Below are 11,837 nucleotides of genomic sequence, written 5' to 3'. Positions count from 1 at the left end.
AGCGCCTTCAAAAGCCTTCCTGAAGGCACATCTCCTCCAAGAGGCTTTCCCGGTCTAAGCCCCGATTTCCTTTTCTCCCACTTCCTTCTGCATCACCCTGATTTGCTCCCTTTCTTCACCCCCCCCCCTCCGTCCTACAGCACTTATGTGCATATCCGTGATTTATTTATTCGTATTAATGTCTGCCACCCCTTCTAGACTCGAAGCTCCTGGTGGACAGGGAATGCTTCTACCAACTCTGTTATATTGGACTCTCCCGAGTGCTTAGTACAGTACTTTGCACCCCATAAGTGCTCAGTAAATACGATTGAATTGAATTGCTGTACACACAGTAAGCACTCAATAAATAGGATGGATTGAGAAGGAGGTGAAAAAGAGCAGGTGAAGAAAGCCGCCTGACCTTTGGGCGTTGACATTCGCTCCACTGTCAACCCCACAGTACTTATGAACATATCTTGAAATTGTACGTTAGAAAATTATATATTTATATTATAGTCTATTTGCCGCTCTAGACTTTAAGCTCATTACGGGCTGGGAACGTGTTTGCCAGCCCTGTTGTACTTTCCTAAGCGCTTCGTACAGCCCTCAATAAGTCTATAGTATTTCTTGAGCGCTTACTGTGTGCAGAGCACTGTGCCAAGCGCTTGAGAGAATACAATATAATAACAGACATTCCCTGCCCACAACGAGCTTTCAGTCTAGAGGACCCTCTCATAGGAAACGTTCAATAAACATCACTGTTTATTCGTTAATAACGAGCTTCTCTTTTATGGCATCTTCTTTCACTTTTATTTACCGCACGACCGCTCGTCTCCGCCGCTAGATAATTTTTGTTAATGGTATTGGTTAAGTGCTGACTATGTACCGGGCACTGTACTAAGTGCAGGAGAAGATACAGGCTAATCAGTTTGGACACCGTCCTGTCCCTCATGGGGCTCACAGTCGTAATCCCTATCTTACAGATGAGGAAACTGAGGCACAGAGAAGTGAAGTGATTGGCCCAAGGCCCCACGGCAGAGTCAGGAGTAGAACCCAGGTCCTGCTGACTCCCAGGCCTGTGCTCTACCCACTAGGCCACGCTGCCTCTCACAGTTAGCTTCTCGAAGGCAGGAACCGGGCCTGTGTAAACGGGACTTAGGTTCACTCTTGCACCTGGAGGAGGCCGGCTCTTTAAGAAGCAGCGTGGCTCAGTGGAAAAGAGCCCGGGCTTGGGAGTCCGAGGTCTTGGGTTCTAATGCCGCCTCCGCCGCTTGCCAGCTGTGTGACTTGGGGCAAGTCACTTCACTTCTCTGGGCCTCAGTTACCTCATCTGTAAAATGGGGATTAAGACTGTGAGCCCCACGTGGGACCACCTGATTCCCTTGTGTCTACCCCAGCGCTTAGAACAGTGCTCTGCACATAGTAAGCGCTTAACAAATACCAACATTATTACTATTATTATCTGGAAAATGGGGAGTAAAACTGTGAGCCCCACGTGGGACAACCTGATCACCTTGTATCCCCCCAGCGCTTAGACCAGTGCTCTGCACATAGTAAGTGCTTAACAAATACCACTATTATTATTATTATTATTATTATTATTAAGAGCACCCCAGTTCATCCCAATCCACTTTGGCCACGCCCCCACCCCATGGTGTCCCTCTAGGCCACGCCCCCAGCCACATCCTGTTTAATCATCATAATAATGTGGTTATCATCTGTTAAGCGCTTACTATGTGCCAAGCACCGTTCTAAGCGCTGGGGGAGATCCAGGTAATCAGGTTGTCCCCCAAGGGGCTCACAGTTTTAATCCCGATTAGTTCTCCCCCGATTAGACTGTAAACCCGTCAAAGGGCAGGGACTGTCTCTGTTATCGATTTGTCCATTCCAAGCGCTTAGGACAGTGCTCGGCACATAGTAAGCGCTCTATAAATTTGCTATTATTTTAATGAGATGTTCTTCCCCTTGATTCTACTTATTGCCATTGTTCTTGTCTGTCCGTCTCCCCCGATTAGACCGTAAACCCGTCAAAGGGCAGGGACAGTCTCTATCCGTTATCGATTTGTCCATTCCAAGCGCTTAGTATAGTGCTCGGCACAAAGTAAGCGCTCAATAAATACTATTGAATGAAGGAATGTAAGCCCCCGATTAGACTGTAAGCCCGTCAAACGGCAGGGACTGTCTCTGTTACCGATTTGTCCATTCCAAGCGCCTAGTACAGTGCTCGGCACCTAGTAAGCGCTCAATAAATACTATTGAATGAACGAATGAATAAATACTCTTGAATGAATGAATGAATAATCCCCGTTTGACAGATGAGGTCCCTGAGGCCCAGAGAGGTTAAGCGGCTTGCCCAAGGTCACACAGCAGACAAGGGGCGGGGGCGGGATTAGAACCCGTGGCCTCTGACTCCCAAGGCCGGGCTCTTGCCACTAAGCCACGCTGCTCTTGGCCCCGCCCCTCCATCTACGTCACGCCCTTCGTCCAATCCCTCCTCGGCCCCGCCCAATCACCCCCAGGCCCCGCCCCTCCCTCCAGGCCCCTCCCCTTCTAGGCCCCTCCCAGTCACCTCCTCGGCCCCGCCCCCTCCCTTACGTCACGCCCTCCATCCAATCCCTCCTTCTCGGCCCCGCCCCCTCCCGGACACCTCCTCGGCCCCGCCCCCTCACTAGGCCCCGCCCCTCATCCAACGCTCGTCTCCTCGGCCCCGCCCCCTTGACGTCACCTCCCTCACGACCCCGCCCCTCCAAATCACCTCGATCCCGCCCCTCTCAGCCACCTCGGCCCCGCCCCCTCCCCATAGGCCCCGCCCCTCATTCGACCCTAGCCTTCGCGGCCCCGCCCCTTCCCTCTAGGCCCCGCCCACTTCCCCTCCTCACGCTCGGCCCGTCCCCTCCTTTAGGCCCCGCCCCTTCCTCTCGACCCCGCCCTCTTGACGTCACCTCCCTCTCGGCCCCCGCCCCTCCCAAAACCACCTCCTCGGCCCCGCCCCCTGACGTCACCTCCCCTCGGCCCCGCCCCTCGAATCACCTCCTCGGCCCCGTCCCCTTCCTCCCGTCCCCGCCCCCTGACGTCACCTCCCTCTCGGCCCCCGCCCCTCCCAAATCACCTCCTCGGCCCCGCCCCCTTCCTCCCGGCCCCGCCCCCTGATGTCACCTCCCTCTCGGCCCCCCGCCCCTTCAAAAACCACCTCCTCGGCCCCGCCCCCTTCGTCCCGGCCCCGCCCCCTGACGTCATCTCCCCTCGGCCCCGCCCCTCGAATCACCTCCTCGGCCCGCCCCCTTCCTCCCGGCCCCGCCCTCTTGACGTCACCTCCCCTCGGCCCCGCCCCTCGAATCACCTCCTCGGCCCCGTCCCCTTCCTCCCGGCCCCGCCCCATGACGTCACCTCCCTCTCGGCCCCGCCCCTCCAAACCACCTCGGCCCCTTCCCTTCCTCCCGGCCCCGCCCCCCCTGACGTCACCTCCCTCTCGGCCCCCGCCCCTCCAAAAACCACCTCCTCGGCCCCGCCCCCTGACATCACCTCCCTCCCGGCCCCGCCCCTCCAAACCACCTCGGCCCCGCCCCCTTCGCCCGGCCCCGCCCCCTCGGGGCCCCGCCCCTCGCCTGCTGATTGGCCGAGCGGGAGGCGAAGGCGGAAGTGTGTGGAGGAGGAGGAGGAGGAGGAGGAGGAGGAGGAGGAGGAGGGGGAGGGTCGGGCGGCGGTGGGCGCGGCCGCTCCGCCCCTCTGCTCCCCCGACACCGTCCGCGGAGGCCCCCGCGCCCCCCGCGCCGCCGTCGCCGCCATGATGTGGGAGGCCAATCCGGTGAGTGAGGCGGGGCGGGGCGGACGCTTCGCCACGTCCGGGGAGCCGTTAGGCCCGGGCCTCCCCCCTTCCATCCCCCTCCCCCCCCCCGCATCTAGAATAAAACCCGGTCGGTATCGGTTAAGCGCTTACTAGGGGCAGAGCGCTGTGCTAAGCGCTGGGGGAGATCCAGGGTCATCGGGTGGTCCCACGGGAGGCTCCCGGGCTTCCTCCCCATTTGACAGATGAGGTCACTGAGGCCCGGAGAAGAAGAATCATGTTGGGATTGGTTAAGCGCTTACTAGGTGCAGAGCACTGTGCTGAGCGCTGGGGGAGATCCAGGGTCATCGGGTGGTCCCACGGGAGGCTCCCGGGCTTCCTCCCCATTTGACAGATGAGGGAACTGAGGCCCAGAGAAGAATAATAATGTTGGTATTTGTTAAGCGCTTACTATGTGCCGAGCACTGTTCTAAGCGCTGGGGTAGACATAGGGGAATCAGGTGGTCCCACGTGGGGCTCACAGTTAATCCCCATTTTACAGATGAGGGAACTGAGGCACAGAGAAGTGAAGTGACTTGCCCACAGTCACACAGCCGACAAGTGGCAGAGCTGGGATTCGAACCCATGAGCCCTGACTCCAAAGCCCGGGCTCTTTCCACTGAGCCACGCTGCTTCTCATAATACAAGAATAATCATGTTGGGATTGGTTAAGCGCTTACTAGGTGCAGAGCACTGTGCTAAGCGCTGGGGGAGATCCAGGGTCATCAGGTGGTCCCCTGTGGGGCTCACGGTCTTCATCCCCATTTGACAGATGAGGTCACTGAGGCCCAGAGAAGTGAAGCGACCCGCCCACAGTCACACAGCTGACAAGTGGCGGAGCCGGGATTCGAACCCATGACCTCTGACTGCCAAGCCCGGGCTTTTTCCACTGAGCCACGCTGATGCCATTTATTAAGCGCTTACTATGTGCCGGACACTCTTCTAAGTGCTGGGAGGGGTACAAGGAAAAATAAATAAATGGGGGTATTTGTTAAGCGCCTGCTATGTGCCAAGCACTGTTCTAATAATGTTGGTATTTGTTAAGCGCTTACTAGGTGCAGAGCACTGTTCTAAGCACTGGGAGAAACACAGGGTCATCAGGTCGTCCCACGTGAGGCTCACAGTTAATCCCCATTTTACAGATGAGGTACCTGAGGCACAGGGAAGTGAAGTGACTTGCCCACAGTCACCCAGCTGACAAGGGGCAGAGCCGGGAATCGAACCCATGACCGCTGACTCCCAAGCCCGGGCTCTTTCCACTGAGCCACGTCACCTTGTAAATAAACTGTGGTATTTGTTAAGCGCTTACTAGGTGCAAAGCACTGTTCTAAGCGCTGGGGGATACAAGGCGATCAGGTTGTCCCACGTGGGGCTCACAGTTTTCATCCCGTTTGACAGATGAAGTCACTGAGGCACAGAGAATGATAATAATAATAATAATGTTGGTGTTTGTTGAGCGCTTACTATGTGCAGAGCACTGTTCTAAGCGCTGGGGGAGGTACAGGGTCATCAGGCTGTCCCATGTGAGGTTCACGGGCTTCATCCCCGTTTTACAGATGAGGTCACTGAGGCACAGAGAAGTTGAGTGACTTGCCCACAGTCACACAGCTGACCAAGGTCACACAGCTGACTAGCGGCGGAGCCGGGCGCTTAGAACAGTGGTTGGCACATAGTAAGCGCCTAACAAGTACCCTCATTTATTATTTTTGATTTATTCTAAGCGCTGGGGGATACAAGGTGATCAGGTGGTCCCACGTGAGGCTCCCAGTTTTCATCCCCATTTGCCAGATGAGGCAACTGAGGCACAGAGAAGTGAAGCGACTTGCCCAGGGTCACCCAGCAGACAAGGGGCGGGGGGCGGGATTAGAACCCGTGGCCTCTGACTCCCAAGCCCGCGCTCCCTAATGAGCTTGTCCCCCGTGGGGCTCCCAGTCTTCATCCTCATCTGACAGATGAGGTCACAGAGAAGTGAAGCGACTTGCCCAAGGTCACACAGCAGACCAGGTGGCGGGGGCGGGATTAGAACCCGTGGCCTCCGACTCCCCAGCCCGGGCTTTTGCCACTAAGCCACTTTCCCAACTCATTTCCAGACCCCGGGAGTGGGGCTGGGTCCCTAGTTTCCTGCTCCCCCCCCCCCCCGGGCCGGATCAGCCCTACCGTCTCTGCCCAGGTGTCCGTCCACCCCTTGTCATTCATTCAATCATATTTATTGAGCGCCTACTATGTGCAGAGCACTGGTCTAAGCGCCTGGAATGGGCAGTTGGGCAACGGATAGAGACCATCCCCGGCCACTGGCGGGCTCACGGTCCAAAGGGGGGAGACAGCAAAACCAAACAACATCATCAAGATAGAATCAAGGAGAGGGACACCTCATTAACAAAATAAATACGATAATAAATAATAAATACAAATGAGCACAGGGCTGAGGGAAGGGGGAAGAGCAGAGGGAAAAGGGGGCTTCTCCTCATCACCCCGGTCCAGCTCCCCCCCCCCCCCCAGCACAGCCATCTGGGTCCCTTGCTTTGGTCATGCAGAGGTCGTGAGTTCGAATCCCGGCTCTGCCACTTGGCAGCTGTGTGACCCTGGGCAAGTCATTTAACTTCTCGGAGAAGCAGCGGAAAGAGCCCGGGCTTTGGAGTCAGAGGTCATGGGTTCGACTCCCGGCTCGGCCACTTGTCAGCTGTGGGACTTGGGGCGAGTCATTTAACTTCTCGGTGCCTCAGTGACCTCATCTGTAAAACGGGGATGAAGACCGGGAGCCCCACGTGGGACAACCTGATTCCCCCGCGTCTACCCCAGCGCTTAGAACGGTGCTCGGCACATAGTAAGCGCTTACCAAATACCAACATTATTAACAACTACCGACATTAGTATTAAATGCCGACCCCCCCGCTTTGACCCGGCCGGGGACCAAGGGGAAGAGAGGTGGGATAATTGGAGCCGAGATCCATTCATTCGCTGTCGGTCACATTTATGGAGTGCTTACTGTATGCAGAGCACTGTACTGAGCGCTCGGGAGAGTACAGCAATAAACACAGTCCCCGCCCACAGCGAGCTGACCGTCTAGAGTGGGAAAACAGACCTCAGTACAAGCAAATAAATTTCAGACATGAATATAAGTGTGACGGGGATGAGGGGCGGGATGAATAAGGGGAGCGAGTCAGGCTGATGCGGAAGAGCGTGGGAGAGGAAGAAAGGGGGGCTTAATCGGGGAATTAACCGAACGGGGAATTAGTCTCCTCGGGAAGCAGCGCGGCTCAGTGGGAAGAGCCCGGGCTCGGCAGTCAGAGGTCATGGGTTCGACTCCCGGCTCGGCCACTCGTCGGCTGTGTGACCGTGGGCGAGTCCCTTCACTTCTCTGGGCCTCAGCGACCTCATCGGTAAAATGGGGATTAACTGTGGGGCGACCTGATGACCGTGTATCAGTCCTTAAAACGGTGCCCTGCACAGAGTAAGCGCTTGACGAATACCAACATTATAATCTCGGAGAGGTGCCTCCAGACCCCTGGGTGTGAGCGAGATGGCAGAGGTGGTCCAGAAGCTGGTTTGGGGCCGGGAACCCCCCGCCCGGCCCCGTTCTGGGTCTCATCCCCTTGGTCAGACAGAGGGGAAGGGAGACCTCCGGCCCCTCCCCGCCTCCCCACATCCCCCGAAGAGGCGCAGCAGAGGCAAACCGGGCGATGCTCGGCCCCCACGAAGAGGGTCGGAGGGCAGGCGGGGGCCGGGGTCCTGGTCCGGCGCCCGGGCTGGGCCGGGAGAGACGTAGACCGGAAGGCCGGGCCGCCCCTTCCGCAAACAGGGGCCGGGGAGCCCTGACGTTCGTCAACCCCTCGACCTCCACGCCGGCCAAGCCACGCCCAGGGTGGACGCGGGGGTCCGGGCAGCCAGCCTCGCCCCGAGGGGAGAGCGACCCGACCCCGAGCGGCCCCGACCCGCGGACCCGGTGCGACGGGGGGCGGCGCCCGGCTCTCGCCCAGACCCCGCAGGAGATGGTCCCCGGGGCGCCGGGTGAGCCCTGCGCCCAGGCCGATGACAGCGGGGTGGATGACATGGACACGTCGGACACCCAGTGGGGCTGGTTCTACCTGGCCGAGTGTGGAAAGTGGCACATGTTTCAGGTACCCGCGCTCTCGGGTCACGACTGCAGTAGCGGGGACTTAGGGCCGACTCTAGGCTTGACGGCCTCACCTTCCCCGTTCCCCGGGAGCCCCGGGGGTGACTGGGGGCCCGGGAGCGGGAGGGCGGAACCCCCGAACCGGTCCGAGGCACGCGGGTCCGGGAGCCGGGGGCCGGGGTGCCTGATCCGCCCCCCCCCCGCCCCCCCCCACCGCACCTCCGCGTCTCCCCGGTCGCCGGCGAGACGCGGCGACCCGGCGGGTGCCACAGGCCGACGCCAACGTTCGGTGCTCGGTGAGCAGCGAGGACATCGAGAGAAGCTTCAGGACCAACCCCCAGGGCTCCTTAACTTTCTCCACCTCCAAGTTCAGCTACAAGATCGACTTCGCCGGTGTGTTGCCTCTCCGCCCGTTCCGGGGGCGGGGGTCGTCTCTTCCGGGGAGGGCCGGGAAGGGGCAGAGGGGGCCGGAGCGGCCGGTTCTCTGCCGCCGCGGTCCGGGCGGCCGGTCCCCATCCCTGCCGCGGTGTTCCGGCCGGGCCCCGGGGCGGGAACCCGCGCTCCGGCTCAGCAGGGCGGCTGTCTTGCCCCTCTCAGCCGAGGCCTGGGTCCCGGGGCCCCCGGCGGCGGTGGGGGAGGCGGGCGGCGGCCGTGGGGGCGGCGATGGCAGGCCTGGTGGTGGTGGTGGTGGCTCTGTTCCAGTGATGAAGCAGGTGAACCTGACCACGGGGAAGCAGCGGGTCATCAGGAGAGCCCCTTTCTCCATCAGTGCCTTCAGGTGAGCCGCTCCGGGGACACTGGCCCCGGCCGACCACTGCCCCACCCGGTCGCGGCCTGCCCGTAGGGAGGAGGGGATGGGAGGAACCCAGAAATACGTTGCCTCAAATCCCCCCGCCCCCCCCGCCCCCCCCGGTGTCCCCCACTGGGGCCGGAGGGGGCCCGGTTCAGAGCCGGCAGCGGGGTGAACCCGGGAGGACCATCCGGCCGTGGGGTGGAGGTGCTCCCCGGGCCTCCTCCCGGGCAGAGGGTTCGGGGCTCGGCGCCGGGGTGGGAACAGAGGCCTTCTTCGTCTTGGTCTCCTCCTCTTCCTCCTCCACATCCCTCTCCCCTCCTTCCCCTCCCTGGGACGGGGTTCCCCACAGAAGACGGGGAGGGCAGGGTTGCGGGGGCCGCCAGGGAGGACCCGGGCATCTTGAGGAGGACGAGGGTGAGCGGCCCGGGAGGGGACCCTCGTGGGTCTTGCCCTCCCGCTCCGGAGCCCGGCGGCCGCGGGCGGCGGAGGAGCCCTGGGGGAGTCGGCCGGGGGGGCGGCGTGTCCGTTCAGAGACGCGGCGCCCGCCGGCCCCTGGCCAGTCCGGCTCACCGGCCCACTTTGTGTGTTTGAAGCTACATTTGTGAGAATGAAGCCATCCCCATGCCGTCCCACTGGGAGAACGTGAACCCCGAAGAGCCGTACCAGGTGAGGACCCCCTCCCCCCGCTCCAGTTGCGCACCCCCTTCCCTCTCTCCTCCCTCTCCCTCTCCCCCCCCCCCCGACCCCCCGGGTCTGTGAGCCCCCCACGCGGCCTTAGAGAAGCTGTCCCTTGTTCTCCAGCTGGTCTCTCTGCACAAGCAAAGCAACGAGTACAGCGAAGTGGCTGGCCTCTTTGGAAAGAGCATGGAGAGCAGCCGAATTAAACGAATTCAGAGAATTCAAAACCTGGACTTGTGGGAGCTGTTCTGCAGGTGAGACCGTTTTCCCCGCCGACCCCGTCCCCTCGGCTCGGGTGGGGAGACGCGCCGCAGGGGCCGACGGGGTCCCGGGCTTGGTCCGAGCCTCCTGGAGCGGCTGTAGATAGGCGTAACCCTCAGTTGTGGGTGTGTAGGAAGGGCCAGCCCGGGACTGTGCACGTGGCCCAGGCCCAGATCGGCCCCGGCCCTCCCCCCCCCCCCCAGCAGTGCGCGGTCCCACAGCATTTACCCCGGGGCTGGTCGGTTGTCAGGCCGTCCACGCTTCGTCCCCCCAGGGGCCGGGATTCACCTGCCCGGACTCCTGCGTCGCGTCATTTTAGTTGGCGCTGGGGCAAGGTGCAACGTGGAGGGTTTTGCGGACTCGGCATCCCCGTCGCACGTTGGGGTCTACTGTCCCCGCTGTCGGTCCATCTGTCCACCCCCCTCGGCCAGGCTGAAAGGGCTCTGCACCCGGGGAGGGGCCTCACTGAGTCTGGAGGTTCCCGGATGCCATCCGTGCCGTGCTTAGGGCAGGGAGACCCCCCCCTTAGGGTCCGCAGTGTCGGGCTGACGGTGTTCCTGGAAGCCGTCGATGCTGTAGCTGGCGGGGGGGGACCCTTCCTCAGGGTCCGCAGTGTGGGGGCTGGCTCTGTGGGTCCGGTGGTTCGTGCAAGCAGCCCGTGGTGTCGTCGGGGGGCCGGTCCTCTGGTTCCACAGTGCTGGGGCCTGACGATGTGTGTGTCTGGGTGTTCCCGGAAGCGGTCCTCGCCGTAGTTGGGGACCCAGACTTCGGGGTCCTCAGTGTTGGAGGCTGGCTGTGTGTGTGTGGGCAGGAAGAAGGCCCAGCTGAAGAAGAAGCGGCACGTCCCCAGGATCAACGAGCAGATGCTCTTCCACGGGACGAGCGGGGAGTTTGTGGAAGCCATCTGCATCCACAACTTCGACTGGCGCATCAACGGGGTGCACGCCGCGGTCTTCGGCAAGGGTAAGGGGGCCATCGCCCCTGCGCAACGGGCCGGCACCTCCCCCCGGGCTCTGCGGGCCCCCGCGCCGCTGCGGGGCACGGAGGGCAGGGTGGCTCAGGCGCCGGGGGACGGGGGGGGCCTTGCCCGTCGCTGCGGGGAGTCTCGGCAGCCGGCTGACCGGTCCGGCCGCTCGGCTTCCTGGCGTGTCTTCGGAGACTGCCTGAGACCCCGGGATGCCCGGTCCTGGAACAGCTTGGCCATACCCGGCTGGTCGGGGGCTGGGGGGCGGGGGGGACCCGCCCTTCCCGCATGTCTGCCTGCAGCGACCCTCAGGACGTCCCCCTCTGCCCGCCCCGGGGTCGGCCGGCAGAGCCCCGTCTCCTGCGTCGGGGCGGCCGTCCGGCCGCCCGCCCGCCCTCTGAGCGCCCTCCCCCCCCCCCCCCCCCCCCGACCAGGCACCTACTTCGCCAGGGATGCGGCCTACTCCAGCCGCTTCTGCCGGGACGACCTGAAGCAGAACGGCACGTTCCCCACGCACGGCGTCACCCTGAGCCCGGCCCCGGCGCGCCGGCCGCACAAGTCCATGTTTCTGGCCCGCGTGCTGGTGGGCGATTACATCACGGGCCACGCCCGCTACGTGCGGCCGCCCTCCAAGGACGGCAGCTTCGTCAACCTGTACGACAGCTGCGTGGACAACACCTGGAACCCGGCCATCTTCGTCCTCTTCGACGCCAACCAGATCTACCCCGAGTACCTGATCGAGTTCCTCTGACCGGCGCTGCTGCCCTGCCTGGGGGCCTCTGGGGACGGGGCCCGGGCGGGGATGGACCGGAGGACCGCGGCAGGGGGCTGGGGGGCGGGGGCCACGGGATCCGGCCTGCGCTCGACCCCGTCTCGGGGGGGCCGCCGGCCTCCCGCCGCGGGCCCCCCCCCCCCCCCTCGCCTGTGGGGACCCCGCTATACTGTGACTTTCCGAACCCAGTGGGTGGAGGCGATCTTATTTAACAAAGAGTTCTGAGTTTTGTTGAGCCCGGGGGTCTGCATGGTCTTCCGGGTGGGGCGCCGCTCCGCCCGTCCTGCCCCGGGGGCCCCCGCGCTCTTTTCCCCGCCGAATACCTGTCCTCCAGCTTCCTCCCCGGCCTAGCCCCCAGGAGTGGCTGTGCGTGGGCTTCAGGCGGGGACCCTCGCTCGCCCTCTCCGCATCAACGAGCCCAAGTAGAGTCCCCGGGGGGGCAGTTAGCCGACT

At 62.2% G+C, this 11,837-nt stretch overlaps 1 protein-coding gene across 2 annotated transcripts; it reads left to right on the top strand.

The window, feature by feature from the left end:
• The first annotated feature begins 3,657 nt into the window (after positions 1-3,657).
• PARP11 (poly(ADP-ribose) polymerase family member 11) lies at positions 3,658-11,619 on the top strand. 2 transcript variants are annotated; one of them, XM_029054362.2, is made up of 8 exons: positions 3,658-3,784; positions 7,780-7,920; positions 8,189-8,309; positions 8,619-8,694; positions 9,303-9,375; positions 9,511-9,641; positions 10,460-10,611; positions 11,047-11,619. In XM_029054362.2, exons 1-8 carry the CDS (start codon positions 3,764-3,766, stop codon positions 11,361-11,363), a joined length of 1,032 nt encoding a protein of 343 aa, XP_028910195.1. In that variant the 5' UTR covers positions 3,658-3,763; the 3' UTR covers positions 11,364-11,619. The 2 variants fall into 2 exon arrangements, with proteins under 2 accessions (XP_028910195.1, XP_028910196.1); XM_029054363.2 differs by having other exon boundaries at positions 3,659-3,784; positions 8,221-8,309.
• Positions 11,620-11,837: the final 218 nt, after the last annotated feature.

This window comes from Ornithorhynchus anatinus, chromosome X4 (genome assembly GCF_004115215.2).
Source record: "Ornithorhynchus anatinus isolate Pmale09 chromosome X4, mOrnAna1.pri.v4, whole genome shotgun sequence".
In the NCBI taxonomy this organism is placed as follows: Eukaryota; Metazoa; Chordata; class Mammalia; order Monotremata; family Ornithorhynchidae; genus Ornithorhynchus; species Ornithorhynchus anatinus.
Note: the sequence above shows the minus strand (reverse complement) of the source record. Positions and strands in the feature narration are given on the sequence as shown.